A 15,440-nucleotide genomic window follows, 5' to 3' on the forward strand; every position below is an offset into this window, starting at 1 on the left:
ACATGAAAGGAAACAGCCACGAATAGAATTTGATAGGCCATAATTTGTTAGAAAACGTGGAATTTGGAGTCAAATAAAATTGGATTAAACCCCAAGGCCTACCAAATAATGTAAGACAATTTACTTAAACTGCTTTGGTCTTAACATCTTCCTTTAGAAAAATGAAGAACATAATGCCTACTTAATAGGACTGTGGAGAGGAATTAAAAGAGGAAATATTTAAAAAGTGCTGAGCACAACTCAGTGCTTAGCGCAAGGTAGACACAAGGTACAGATTTCAGTCCTCCCTTCCTTTTCCTCTTTCCCCTGCTGACTGCTGGGATTGGCCATTGCTCTCTGCTCCTGGGCCCCCCATCTCGCAGGGTAACCTATGGGCCGGCTCTTGTGTCTGAGAGCCTGAGTGCTCTGCTAGCCAGATTCTGTACTGGCAGGCAGGCACGGGGCCCAAAGTCCAGCTTCCAAGGGGCTGAAATGAGTCGCTTCAGGTGGCAGGAGCTCCCAGACAGACATTTCACCTCAGAAATCCTCCTTCTTCCTCATTGTCAAGAAATAAACTTATTCTTCCCTCCTCTATGTGCAAAGGAGCTAACAATCTGCCGTTTAATTGGGGCGCCTATGAGAAGTCCAGGAGCCCAAACCAGTGCAGTCAAAACCGTGAGAGCTGCTGATTTCTGGCTTCTTAAGGATTCTTTGCCCTACTGCAACTCGGACACACTTGGGAAAAACACTTAGTCGCCCTGTCTGAGCCATAATTTTCTTGCCTGCAAAAATGGAATTGTTAAGGCCCCTTTTTTAGAGTCATTGTAAAAATGTCAAGGTTTCTTCTAGCATCCTGTCTGGCACCTGACATCAAGGCTGTTCCATGGTAGATCTGTCCTCTCTGAGCATTGCTACATTCAGGGACAAAACCACTGTTTCAGAGCTAAAAAAAAAAAAGGCTCTGGAGACAAATCTTTTCTCTCATCAGAAGCAAGAATCTTCTCCAGCATTAAAACTTGCTACTCTCTAGCCTGAGTCTCCCTACATGAAGGGTAGTTGGTTTCATTGTTTTATACAATGACAGTTGTTATAAATTTGACTCAAACACTGAGTCTACATTTGCCTTCATCAATTTGTTGTTCTTTAAGGAGTAAGACTAGATAAGTCAAAGACTTAATGATTTATTCATTATTATTAATCAGTTTCCAGGGGGCTTCTGATCTGTTATTTCTTTAACATCTCTGGTTCCCGTGAAGGATTTTCCCACTGCTTTGATTTCTCAGAATCAGATGGTTTTTCTTTAAGTTAGTCCTTTGAGCCTCATTATAGTCATTCTGATGCAGAAAGGAAGCACCCTAAGACATTCAGGCCAATACCATGTCATAGTCTGGGATTTCTATGCAGCAGACAAGAGTAGTTAATAAGCTAGCGTCTGAACAAGAAGACAACACAAGTTGTCTTAAAAATCTAGAGACACAGATTGTGGGAGAAGGGCAACCACATGGTGGGTTGGGGGAAAACCACTACTCATAAGAACAAATTCAGAATAACATGACTGGCAGGACATGAATATGGCAAAATCAGACAAGGTAAAAGCTGGGAGAGTCCTTGACTTTGCTGTATGTTTTGTGCTGGTATCACTGGTGAGAAATTTGGAAGTTACAGTGGAGAAATGATATATGCAGCCACACAATACCTGAGTTAGATCCCAGTTCTCTGACACCTAACCCAGTGTTCTTCCCCCTGCACCACACTGTCCCACTCACCTGCTGCCATTCTCTCTCCTGATGACTTGCTCCAGCCTCAAAGCCTCCTTGGACCATGGTTAATGGAACCATTTTAAGCTCTATCAAGTCTTCACAGGAATAGACTTCCATCAAGGCTCCTGAAACCTTTAATACTTAGAATCAAAGAATATAAGAATCTAGACTCTGGAAAAGAGAATTGAGAAAGTCTAGTACAGGTCAACACTTACAAGGTTGGGGGTCAGAAAACAAAAAAGACAAGACAAGATCTGAATTTACTTTGCCAAGGTTACATATGTTGTTACTGGCAGAGCTGGTATACAGGTAATGAGGAGAACTAATTTTAGTGAATGGCTATTATGTATCAGATATAGTATGTTATGATCTTTATAAGTATTGCTTCATTTGTTGTTCTCATCAACTCTGAGGTATACAAAATTTTGTCTGCTTTTTTCAGATGAGAAGACCAAAGCATGAAGCACTTACCTGTCTCACAAGACACCATGCAGTCAGTTATGCACAGGACACTGGGGAAACAGAGGTGATGAAGACCTCACTAGCCTCCACTCAAGAGTATACAGTCTGGTCGTGGAGACACACACATAAACAAGTGGATCGCAGACGTGGTGATGAATGCAAGAGTAAGAAACATGGGTAGAGGCAGCTCAGCAAAAGAAGTAACAAATCTCTCTCTACTCTACTTTACATACAAATTTGAATCCCATTTCTGTTTTTCTTAACATTACAGTAAAGGCATTTTCCATATTATGAGAACTGGTCTTTGTGGGGTTTATTTCGTTTTTGGTATGGTCCTCACAATGTTTTATGAAATAAATGAGCTCTCATTTAAATAGAGCTGTTTTATAATACTAACTATGACAAATAATTCTTCAATGAACATCCATAAATATTAAACATTTGTTTTCCTTTGGCCATAAAATACAGTTAGTGGCTCAACTTGTTCCAGTTTATTTCCCCAAAGCCACTTCCCTCATTTTACATACAAGCAAGCTGATGTCCAAAAGTATCAAGCCATTTGGCCATATTAAAATAATTATAAATAGTTGATCTGAGCCTGGAGAACAGGTCATAGAGTTTTCAAGGTGATTCCTAAAGACTGTAGGAGAAAAAATATTCCTCTAGGTCAGGGTTTCTCAGTGTTGTATTATTGATATTGGGACCAGATAACTCTTCCTTATGGAAGAGTGTCCTGTTGCAGAATGTTTAGCAGCATCCTTTTCCTCTACCCAATAGATACCAATAGCACCCATATGCATACCAGTTATGACAACCAAAAATATCTTCCAACATTGCCAAATGTCCCATGGATGGGCATGGCAAAATTGCCCTTGGTTAGGATCCACTGCTGTAGAGGGTTCCTGCTGCTTAGTTTCTGAATGCAGATCCTCATTGACAGGGCCAATAAGAAGTCTTCCTTTTCAATATTGAATAGACTTTGATTCACCACCACATGTGGACAAATGAATCAAGTAAAACCTACATGTTAAACCTCAGCAAATTCAGAATAAAATACCTGTAAGAGTTTTGAAGTAGATTACCCCAAGGAACAGAAGGAATATATTATTTTTGAAAGGCTTTTAAAATTCCTGCTGGCGTCCAGGAGAATATACAAACCACACAGACAATAAAATGAAGGAAAAGAATGTAGAAACAGACGTCAACTCTATGGCTTTCGTGGTCTTCCAAGCTGCTGATCTCCTAGGATTTCTCTGAAATGACAAACCATATGGAGAGCTTGTTACCTGGCACTAGTGTTTATGAGGCTTTAGGTAGCAAGGCAGGGCCTTGGGAAGATGCTGGCAGTCAGTGGGGAAGACTGTAAAGCTGGAGGAATCACTTTCAGCTAATGCATAGGTGTCTGGTTTCTTAGAACACAGAATTAAGGCAAACAACATCTTGCAAAGGGTCCTGATTTGTGATCACTGACTGCATCGCTTGCCACTCTGATTTCCAGAGACAGTAGTTACAGCGTGCGGGTGGACCTCTCCAAATCCACTCAGTGTAAAGTAAACAGAGTTTGGCACAATTTAAGCTTTGCTTGCATTGCTTTCATATGTAATCTGGAAAGAGAAGAAGTCAGAACTGAGTAGAAAAATGGCCTGGGAGTTTCCTTGAAGATAAACTGCCATATAAAAGCATAGAGTCAATGGTTTTGGCAAAGGAAGACTAAGCCACTGTTTGTCCTCACTCACTTCCGCATCCTGCATTTTCGAGTTGACAACAAAATGTCTGACCAACAGCATGACTCCTAGGTGCAGCAATGGGAGTAAAGGCTCTTGGTAATTACTAGCTGAGTGTTCACAGGCAGGTTTCTTCACTTCCCTGAGTCCCAGTTTACTAAACTGAACAACTATTTCCCCAGGTTGACTTAGGATTCAATGAGATAATATATAACTCATCTAGTAACAGTGTATGCTACATGGTAAACACTCAATAAATGTTCATTCTTGTTCCCTTTCTGACTTTTCAATATTCAAGCTGTGGGTTAGTGATCATTCTTATTATCTTGAATATATTTTTTTTTGGTATTTTACTAAATAAACTTTTCAACTAAAATCCAGGTTAGAGTTGAATGGAAATCATTGTGAGAGAAGGGATCCTGTCTGTCTTTTTCTATACTATACAAATGCTATATTAGTGCTTGGCATATAGTGGGTACTAAATAAATCTTTGCTGAAAGAATGTCAGTATGGTTGAATAAACTGATCAGATGATAAAGTTATGGTATCGGGAAAGAAAAAATTAGCATTTATTCGGTGTCTTCCCTTTGCTAATCACTTTGATACACACTCTCTAGCCTTTGATTTATTTAATTTTCTCAAAATTCTGTCCCATATTTTGGAAGACAAAACTGTGGCTTTAGGAACTTGGCTAAGGTCACATGGCTACTAAGCAGGTTTGGCTGAGCTCCAAAGCCTTGTTTGTCTAACTTCTAAGCCAGCATGTCTGTAAACTAAAGCATAAGGGGCTATCTAAAGCAAGAACCAATCATTAATTATCTTTATCTCTTCTTGCAAATTAAACTGTATCCCCGATATGACATTCTGAAGTCCTAAACCCAAGTACCTCAGAATGTGAACTTATTTGGAAATAAAGTCATTACATATGTAATTAGTTTAAATAAGGTCATAATAGGGCGGGCCCTTCGCAATGACTGGCATTCTTATAATAAGAGGAGAGAAACACACAGGAAGAAGATGGCCATGTGATGACAGGGGCCAAGGCTGGATAGAGGCCAAGGAATGCCAACAGTGGCTGGCAACCGATAGAGCCTGGGAGCATTCGGGACACCAGATTGCTCAAAACTCAATGGTGAGTATGTTAAACCCATAGCTTGTACCTCAGATTGGCATTTTAATAAATAGGCCTTTATTTACCTGGATATAATCATAATGGCTGCCACCACCATCAGACAGATGTGGTGCTCTAATGCGAAGTTACAATCAGCAGCATGTCTTCATGAGTACTACAAAATGTGACAGAGAAAACCAAATCTCAGAGCAATAACTCCCCATTGCTGGTAGGAAACTCAGGCTGAGAGTACTTCTGTCACTAATAGCCCTCAAATGAGGCCTATCATTGTGAATCTGGGTCAGGTGATTGACTTCGCCTGCCTTAGGCCACTGCACAGAACAACATTCTCAGAAATGGTCCTAACACATAAGCTTTTCAATACTGTAGGATATAGAAGCTAAAATTAAATGCCACTAACTTTTTTCAGAGATGAATTAATAGATAGCCTGGTCGAATTCAAAACTTTTTGGCATGTAAAAGTTCATAAATGGAACTATTTTATCAATAATCATAGTATAATAAAACCTACCTAGATGGGGTGGGTTTTTTTTTCCTATTTGGAGGGTAGAGGTATTTTTCTGAGTGCTTTATTTGCTCCTTGAGCCAATAACCTCTGCAGAGCTAAACAAAGATCACCCAATGAGCACAAGTGTTACTTATTGACAGCAAGAGCATCGGTGACCACTAGCATTTGTATTTGGCTGAGACTCAAATGGAAGGTGGGCTAGGAGTGAGAAAGCTTCTGAGTGGCAAAGGAGGAAGGTCCGTTCTAAAGCAAGGTGGTTCGCCAGGCGGTGGGCTGACTACAAGAGGCATACAACATAATTGTCGAGGGAGAGCATATCTGACTTTCTCCTGTTGGTCCTAAAGTGGGGGTTAGGGGCCAAAATATGGAGCAAGTTGTCAGCCCAGTCTTGACCTTGTGAGGCCAGTCACTGCAAAGATGCTGCTTGGCCTTTAGGCTAGAACCCCTCCTGCATTGTCATTAATCAACAGAGCACAGCAGGCCAAAGCCCCAAGGAGGGAGGAGCAACACAGGCTTTTGGCAAGGTTCTCTGGGATTCTAATCTGAGGCACTGAAGCACCCATCCATTGCAAATCCTGGGGGCAGCTGTTGCCCCCGGCTGCTCCCTGGCATCTAGAATTCTTCCCAGGGAACAACCACTGCCCGTTCCTCCCCAGAAGAACAGCCTCAGGGCATTACTCTGTCCATTTGGCCCAGCACAAATTCACTGTTCTCATCTTGAGGCCTGTAAATTAATCTGTAACATTTTCTGTGCTAGGACATTAATGTGAGTTAATTCCAGGTTACCTAAGAAACCTGCAAGACTTGGGGCTCTCCCCTATACTCGACCTAAGGTATAGAAGTGGGCTCAACCACCTTTGTTGACCTTGGAGGCTGAATCTTTTAAGATGGAAAGACCAGGTTTTCTCACATTTCCCAGGGTAGCATCCAAGGCCTCTCCAAGAAAAAAAAAAAAAAAAAAGGGCCTTTGAAGTGGAAAAAGGAAATGAGAATGGGTGGACTCCCCACAACACTCTTATGGAGATAGATGTGATCCCAGCCATTCAAGCAAGGTTAAGACCTCAAGTGAGCTGACAAAGCCCATGCCATTCGTTCAAAGGCTGGAAGCTTTGGCCCTGGTCCAGGATGCAGTTTGGATGGATATTTTGGGAAGTAAGAAATAAGAAAGCCCCTGGGGATTTTCTACACAGCTTACCTATGTCAGCAGGCTTTTGCTATTGGGTGTAGAAAGAGTAGCCTACTTGGGGTTCCTGGTACTGGGCTCATTCTAAAGAGCTGGTGAGCTAGAGCAGGAGCCACCTCTGTCCCCAGTCCTCCAGCTGCCATCCTTTCCCTTGGGGGTGGCATTTTTGCTTGGCTGCCTGAAATTAAGCTTGAAAAGACTAAAGAAACTAATTTATGTCCCAGGAGTCTTCCCAGGGTAACAGGCCATTCAGTCATTAGCCATAATAAGAGGGCTCTGGGCTCACTCAGTTTAATCACATTCTCCCAATCCTGCTGCTTATCTGGGTGGTCAGGCTGGTCAAGGTGTTGGGTGAAGTCTCCAAAGATCTCAGGCATTTTAGAATAGTGTACTATCTGTGTTAGGATCAGGAACTCAAAGCTGGACTGAAAGTAGTCAAGTTGGCTGTTGTAGAAACACAGCATCTCATCCAGGAGCTGCTTGAGCTTGGCTTCCAAGTTATCCTGCAGAAGCTGAAGCTCATCTTGGGCCTGGTGGAGTTTAGCCAGCCCTGGTTCTGTCTTTTCCTTTTCCTTATACTTCTCCACCTTGGCCTTCAATCTCCTACAGCCCTGTAAGGCCTGCTTTGGCTGTTTCATTGCCATACTGAAGCTTGGGAAGACACTGCCAAACTTTTTAAAGGGTTCACTCAAGATCTTTTGGATCTTGGCCCTGGCCGGTTGGCTCAGTGGTAGAGCATTGGCCTGGCGGGCGGAAATCCCGGGTTCGATTCCTGGCCAGGGCACACAGGAGAAGCACCCATCTGCTTCTCCACCCCTCCCCGTCTCCTTCATCTCTGTCTCTCTCTTCCCATCCTGCAGCCAAGGCTCCATTGGAGCAATAATGGGCCGGGTGCTGGGGATGGCTCCATGGCCTCAGCCTCAGGCACTAGACTGACTGGCTCTGGTCACAACAGAGCAACGCCTCAGATGGGCAGAGCATCGCCCCCTGGTGGGCATGCCTGGTGGATCCCGGTCGGGCGCATGCGGGAGTCTGTCTGACTGCCTCCCGGTTTCCAGCTTCAGAAAAATACAAAAAAAAAAAAAAAAAAAAAAAAGAACTTTTGGATCTATTTCACCTTTTTCTGACTGACGGCATCCTTCCGCTTCATGGCCATGCCCAGCACTGTCACCATTGTGGATAAAAAAAAAAAAAAAAAAAAAAAAAAAAAGACAGGGCCACAGACTAATCCTGACAAGCTCAGGTGAGCCCTGCATGGTGGCCTTGCAAACTCAGAGACCTAAAGTAACCACACAGGATGGTCTGAAATGAAAACTTTCTAACTAAAAGCAGTTTGTGGTGGGTAGTCACGTCCTAGGGAGGTATTTTTCTCTAAACAAAGGTCAGTGCTTACCTTAATTGAGCCTGTCTATTGTCTTTTGCATCTACAATAAGGTACCTGAAAACATGCCTTTGAAATAAGGGTAATAATCTTTTCCGGCCCTTCTCGGGGCTGGCATCACACCTGAGCAGGAACCAACATGCTTCCTCATTGTTATTATCATATTAATTATCTACTATCTTATTTCTGCCTGTGTAAAAATAGTTTCAGTGGATACATCTTGGGCAAATAAGTTTTTAAAATTTGTGTTTTTTGAGTTTGCTCACTTTTATTGTTAAAAATGGCACTGGGCAGCCATGTGTGTGCTTGCCCTCAGAGCAGGGTAGTTGATTGCAAATTGTGGATCACCTTCTTACTTGGGAAGGACCACTGTTATGCTACTGTTTGCTGGAGGAGGGCTTTCATGCCAAAAAATTTTTAAAAGAAAAAAAGAAGAATGAGAAGGAAGAAGCAAGCCAGGATGGCAGGGTGCTGAAGGAGAAGCCAGTTTGTACAGAGAGGAGAAGGGAGAAGGTGTGCAGATGGAGAACCAGAGGTGACAGACTGGTGGGGGCCTTGGATTCTAGGAAAACTGGATGTGTCAGTAGCTTTGTGAGCTCTGAGTGAAAGGGAAGTGTTTTCTCTGGGTGTGTGTTTACTCATCAGCCCATTCAAGGCTAGAATAAAGGAATAGCCCACCCTTTTTTGGCTCCACTGTTTCTTTACCGTCTGCCGAAATCCAATGTGAACCTGCACGTGAATGGCCACGATGGTGGCGGCCACTGGCCATACAGTACATTTTTACTTTTTATCCAATCCCAGAGATTTCCCCACTTTTTTTTTCTCCCTTTGATTCTCATGTATAAAATAAGTGGTGAAACCACCATTTTCTGGAGCATTTTTTCAATCCATTGAGACTTTGCTTCCTGGCAACTGTCGACAGTTTGGTTCAAATAAACTCAGAAAAAATTCTTATAGGTTTGGAAGTTTCTTATGTTGACACACACATGCTCAGAAAGTCCTGGTCTTGCTCACTAAGGGGGTTGGAAAAGCTGTCTAAGGATATTCTCCCCTACAGGTTTCAGAGGAAGCACGGTCCTGCCAACACCTTGATTTCCAACATCTAGCCTTCAGAACTGTGACACAATTATCTTCTGTTGTTAATGTCACCTAGTTTGTGGTATAGTAGTCCCCTTTTAACCACAGAGATATGTTCTAAGACCCTCAGTGGATGCCTGAGACCATGGATAGTACCAAATTTTATATATATATTGTTTTCTACACAAACATACCTGTGTTAGAGTTTAATTTATAAATTAGGTACAATAAGAGATTAAAAACAATTAATAATAAAATAGAACAATTAAAACAATACTGAATACTATAATAAAAGTTATGTGAACATGGTCTCTCTCAAAATCTTCTCATACTATACTCACTTTTTCACTTATAGGAAGAACTTACGGCTTTTCTTTGACATATCCAAATTGCCATCATCATTTCCCTTGCGCTTTAAGGCCTGTTGGGCAAAAAAGTGTGTCAGGCTTGCTCGCTTGCACTTTGCCTGATTGGTGCATGAGCACTGGACAGCACCATGTGTGTATAGTCTATGTACGGCTGCTCTCAGGGCAGCAGATGACCTGCCACCATTGGGAGGGGCCATTGTTTGCTATTGTTTGCTGGAGAAGGGTTCCCTCCCACCCTCCTCCTGTTTTGCTTGTGAGTCCTGAGAAAGAGAGAGAAACAGTTTTTATTGCCTACTTGCTGGCCCTCTGTTGCAAGACTCTAATAAACTGAATGGCCCACCATCTATGGTTCCACAATTCCTTTACTGTCTGCCCTAATACAATGGGAACCTACATGGCCATGGCCACCAGCCTTATAGGGCCATTCTGTGTGTGTGTGTGTGTGTGTGTGTTCACACGCACGTGTCAGAGTCAGATGGAGAGAGAAAGATAGGGACAGACAGGAAAGGAGAGAGATGAGAAGCATTAATTCTTTGTTGAGGCACCTTAGCTGTTCATTGACTGCTTTCTCATATCTACCTTGACCAGGGGGCTCCAGCAGAGTGAGTACATGTCCCATCTTAGAAATGGGGCCCCTGCCTTTTCAGTAGTAAAAGGATCTCAGTTTCTTTCTTTTGATTATCTGCTCCCACTATTGGATATCGATTTATCATTTTCATAAAATTGCAAATGGGAGCCCATTGACCAAGACCAGTCATAAATTATGAAAACATGTTTAGTTCCTCCTTATGGATTGATCTTCTTATGAGGAGAATGTCACAGAGCTAAGTGGAACTGCTTTGCATGGGTATGCAAGAAGGTTTTTTCTTCCTGGTCCTCTGATTTTGAAGGGAGAGAAGAAAGAGAGTAACATTTGCTAACAACCTATTAGGAACCAAATTCTTCACATGCTACTAACACAATGAAGCACAGTCACCCTCTGCTTTGAGGAAAGACAAAATAAGAGGCCGAGAATGGGGAAAAGACATTCCCAAGGCCAGTGAGGGAGCCCACCCAGATTCAAACCTCACTCTGCCTGCCTCTGAAGTTTAACCTCTTCCCACTGACTGCACTGCCTTTCTAAAGTGAGATAGCAATATCTCAGAGAGGAGTGGATGGGGTAGTTTTTATTAACATCAACTTAAACCTTGTGCTCCTCAAATTCTGATAGATTTGCTCCAAGGAGCCATTAAGAAAGGCCACTGATCCAAGGGCTATAAATTAACACTTTCCTCCTACACAGCTATAAGCAGCTATTTAAAACCTGGGTAATATCTTCCTTAAAATAAGTATCAGTTGTCTGGGTATTTATGCTCTATCACTCGTGGTTTTTCCATCCTTGACTCCATTAATAGAATTTTTCTTAATTCCTTTCTTCTTTTTTATGGCTTTGCAAGGGGCTAATTTGCAGACAAAATTGCTAATTTTACAGTTGATTTCTGCTTTGTCAGCATGAGACTGACTAAGAAGTTATTAATAGAAGAATAGGATTCCCTTTTCATCCTTTTGCTCTTGACTGTTGTAGGAGGTGGGACAAAATCCATTATTTAATAACATTTGTTCTTCTTGAAAGGTCATCATTCCAGCCTTTCAGTTTTCACTAAACTGCAGCCGTATCAGCAGCAACAGCAGCCACTTTCTCTCTCTAAAAGGCATCTGGAATTCCTCCAGGTTACATGGTTGGTATAAAACTGCCTTTGAGATCCACCTTGGGAATGGGGTCCAGCTGGAAAATTCTCTCGGTATTTCTGTGAATTTTCCCAATAGTAATTTCTAGGCATAAGCATTTATAAGGGGTTTAGTTACCTACATTCCTGCAAATGATGCTGAATTCAGAATATATCAGTTAGGAACTGTATCTGGCTAATGGTAGCACAGAATAGACATATCAGCAGCATAACTGATAGAAATTTATTTTTCACATAAAATATATCATAATATAGGCATTCAGGATTAGTATGGTCACTTCTCACAGTCATCAGGTACCAAGACTGTTTCTGCCTTTCATTTTAACACCAGTTTTGTGTGGTTTCCATTCTCAAGGATATCAACAGTATCATTATTCCCAAAACCAAAACTTAAGAATTTAAATTAAAGCTGTGCTATATAAAGAGTATTTTCAGGGACTTAAAATAAGCAAACAAAATTTCTCTCTTGAAAAAAAAAAAACAATCTTTATCCAGGTCCTATGGAAATCCCAAATGTAAAACCCCAACAAATGTAAGTTCATAATAAACATGCCTAAGTTACATATAACACAGAGCACAAAAAATTACAAAGCGAAAGCAATATGAGTGAGAGTCAGCAGAAAACACTCACGGCAAAAATAACCCTCAAAGACCTCATACATAAGTATTTTCAATATGTTAAAGAAATGAAAGAAGAATTAATCTGACTCTGGGTGAGGGGTATGCAACATAATTTAATGACAAGATAACCTAGACATGTTTTCTTTGAATATATGTACCCTGATTTATTAATGTCATCCCATTAACATTAATAAAAATTTATAAAAAAAGAAAGAAAGAAATGAACCAGGAGGCTTGGAAATGAGCAAAGAAAGAGAAAAACAACCTCATGGATACAGACAAGTGTTGGGATGGCAGGAGGGAAAGGGGGAGGCGGAGCTGGGAAGGGCGGATAGATGGTGATGAAGAGAAACTTGACTTGGGATGGTGAATACACAATGCAGTATACAGAGGATGTGTTATAGAACTGTACACCTGAAACCTGTATAATTTTATTAACAAATGTTACTCCAATAAAGTCAATAAAATTTTTAAAAGATTATATTTTTATTTATTTTTAGAGAGAGAGAGAGAGAGAAAAGAGGATGGGGAGGAGTGAGCAACATTAACTCATAGTAGTTGCTTCCCATATGTGCCTTGACTGGGCAAGCCCAGGGTTTCTAACTGGTGACCTCAACACTTCAGTTTGAATGCTTTACCCACTGTGCCACCATAGTTCAGGCTCAATAAATATTTTTTTTAATTCTAAATGTTGAATATATAATAAGTGAGTGTAAAAACTTAATATATTAAGTATCAGATAAGATAGCTGAAGAGTGACTGAATGAATTGGAGAAGCATCTAATGAAATTACTCACAATGTAATACATACATACTAAGATATGCACAATACAAATGAGAGCATGGGAATAAAATGAGGAGGTCTAATATATTTCTAATTATACTTCTGTCAAAGATAATTTTTTTAATAAAAGAGGGGAGGATGGTTGAAGAGACAATCACTAGAAATTTCTGAACGTTGATGACGGAAGTCCAGTGGATCTGAAGCTGGATAAATAAAACAAATCTATACCTATACTGTCATAGTAACAGAAAAGAGCATTAAAGATAAAGACCAATCTTAAAAGTAAATAAAGGGGCCCTGCCGGTTGGCTCAGCGGTAGAGCGTCGGCCTGGCGTGCGGGGGACCCGGGTTCGATTCCCGGCCAGGGCACATAGGAGAACCACCCCCCCCCTCCCTCCTCTCTGTCTCCCTCTCGCAGCCAAGGCTCCATTGGAGCAAAGATGGCCCAGGCGCTGGGGTTGGCTCCTTGGCCTCTGCCCCAGGCGCTAGAGTGGCTCTGGTCACGGCAGAGCGACGCCCCGGAGGGGCAGAGCATCGCCCCCTGGTGGGCATGCCGGGTGGATCCCCATCGGGTGCATGCGAGAGTCTGTTTGTCTCTCCCCGTTTCCAGCTTCGGAAAAAAAAAAAAAAGTAAATAAAGGGAAGAGTTAACTCATCTACAAGGAAACAGTAATCAGACTGACACTTAGCTTCTCAAAAACCATTACAAAAACTAAAAAGAATGGGAAAAATATATCTAGAAGACTAAGAGAAAATAACTGGAAATTTAGAGCTGTATACCCAATGAAACTATTTGTCAAGATCAAGGAAAAATTAGGCTTTCAGGTAAACAAAACTAAGTTTATCACCCACAGAATCTCCATAAACGGACTTATAAAAGAGGTATGTCAGGAAAAAAGGAGACTAGCCCTACAAAAAAGTTGAAGATATAAGAAGGAATACTGAGCAAAGAACATGGTTAACATTTGGAAAATAAAAGCACACACTGACTCTATGAAACAATAATTTTCAAATTGTAGGTTTAAAATAAAATTAGTTGAAGCTAAAATATTATAAAAACACCATGTAAATTGGTTGTTAAACCATTAGAATATTTTAAGATGCTTATATTATTCAGGGGATAAACATATTAATTATAATTTAGACTTCAAGTATAAATATTTAAATATAATTTAGATTTTAAAATTCATATTTAAGTTTCACAAAGTGACCATATTTAAATTTCATAAATACATAGAAAAAGTAAAATTAACAAAAAGCATAAAAAGTTGCTAAACCTATATCTAAACATATCAATAACTAAAATTGTGGCTGAAATAAAATTTCTAAGTAAAAGCAAAATTTTTCAGATTGGATTTTTAAAAATGCTAATACAACTTATTTATAAATAGTTGAAGTGGCGTGATCTGTGGTGGCACAGTGGATAAAGCGTCGACCTGAATGCTGAGGTCCCAGGTTGAAGGCCCCGGGCTTGCCCAGTCAAGGCACATAAGGGAAGCAAGGTGATACTTCCCATTCCCTACCACCCCAGCCTTTCTCTCTCTCATTCTCCTCTCTCTAAAATCAATAAATGAAAAAAAAAAAAAAAAGCCTGGCCTGTGGTGGCACAGTGAATAAAGCGTCAACCTGGAACGCTGAGATCGCAGGTTCAAAACCCTGGGCTTGCCTGGTCAAGGCACAAATGGAAGTTGATGATTCCTGCTCCTCCCCCCTTCTCTCTCTCCTCTTTAAAATGAATCAAGTCTGGAAAAAAAAAGTTTTTAATTAAAAAAATAGTTTAAGTAAAGCATAGGACACTAAAAAGTTAAAATGAAATGGAAGGAATAAAATTTCTTAGGTAAATACTATCTAATAAAAATTTAAGTCAGCTTTATCAAAATTAAAAAAAAAACTTATTATGTAGGCCAAAAGTATTTTCAAAAATAAAAAAGACTACTATAGAATATTAAAAGTTTGAATTCCTTTGTAATTTTAATGATTCTGTCTGATGCACTTCAGAAAATGACCTTCAAATACATAAGAAAAAAAAAGTGAAACTTTAGAAAGAAATGGGTAAATCTAAGACCTATTAAAATATTTTAACAAGTATCTGTGTAAAATTAAGCACAAAAATGGGTAAATATTTTAAAATTTTGAAAAGCACAACTAACAAACTTGAAAGAACATACTTACAAAGAGTCTTTCATCAACATTAGAGAGTAAACCTTCTGTTTAAGCATATTTGGACCTTTTATGAAAAATTATGTGTAGGCCATAAAACAATCTCAACCAATTTCAAAGAATTGTCACCAAAAAGATGATATATCCTCTGACCACAATGTGGCTAATACAGTGAGAAGTTATTAGTAGAAAGATAAATTAAACTCAAGCACAATTCTAAAAAGTTTGCTTGGTAATCATGTTGATTTCACTCACTTTCATACTCTCATAAATATGACAATTCCACACCCTTTCGTCCCTCTTCAAGTCACTCTACCTACTCCGACATTCCTTTCAGCTTAACACCTTGCTTACTATTTTTCTCAGGAGAAAGAAGCAATCACAATATACCTTTAACAAGCTCACATTACAAAATATATTCACTTATTTCTCCATTAGCTTCTGTTTTGATACATAAACTCTTTATGCCCCGTTTAGACCACAACCCTTTCACTTTACACCAGATCCCATTTCCTGTCAACTACTCAAAGACACAGCTCCAGCAATTCTCCATTTATTTCCTACATCATCAATT

The 15,440-nt window shown here is 40.3% G+C and overlaps 1 protein-coding gene across 1 annotated transcript; it reads right to left on the reverse strand.

Annotated features, from left to right (window-relative positions):
- Positions 1–1,211: 1,211 nt before the first annotated feature.
- LOC136330020 (bridging integrator 3-like) lies at positions 1,212–9,608 on the reverse strand. The gene is made up of 6 exons (XM_066266546.1): positions 9,573–9,608; positions 9,119–9,180; positions 7,861–7,923; positions 6,807–7,456; positions 1,746–1,879; positions 1,212–1,313 (listed from the first exon to the last, which is right to left on the reverse strand). The coding sequence occupies exons 1-6, from the start codon at positions 9,606–9,608 to the stop codon at positions 1,212–1,214; spliced, it is 1,047 nt and encodes a 348-aa protein (XP_066122643.1).
- Between the last annotated feature and the right edge of the window lie 5,832 nt (positions 9,609–15,440).

This window comes from Saccopteryx bilineata, chromosome 3 (assembly GCF_036850765.1).
Source record: "Saccopteryx bilineata isolate mSacBil1 chromosome 3, mSacBil1_pri_phased_curated, whole genome shotgun sequence".
Lineage (NCBI taxonomy): Eukaryota > Metazoa > Chordata > Mammalia > Chiroptera > Emballonuridae > Saccopteryx > Saccopteryx bilineata.

Excerpts from the sequence above, each read along its gene's own strand:
- LOC136330020 (XM_066266546.1), bottom strand. The coding sequence starts at position 9,608 with ATGATGATGGCAATTTGGATATGTCAAAGAAAAGCC. Across the intron at positions 9,181-9,572 it reads GGATATGTCAAAGAAAAGCC|GGGAGAATATCCTTAGACAG; the intron begins GTAAGTTCTTCC and ends TGAAACCTGTAG. Across the intron at positions 1,314-1,745 it reads AGGAGAGAGAATGGCAGCAG|AATGACTATAATGAGGCTCA; the intron begins GTGAGTGGGACA and ends TTTCTGCATCAG.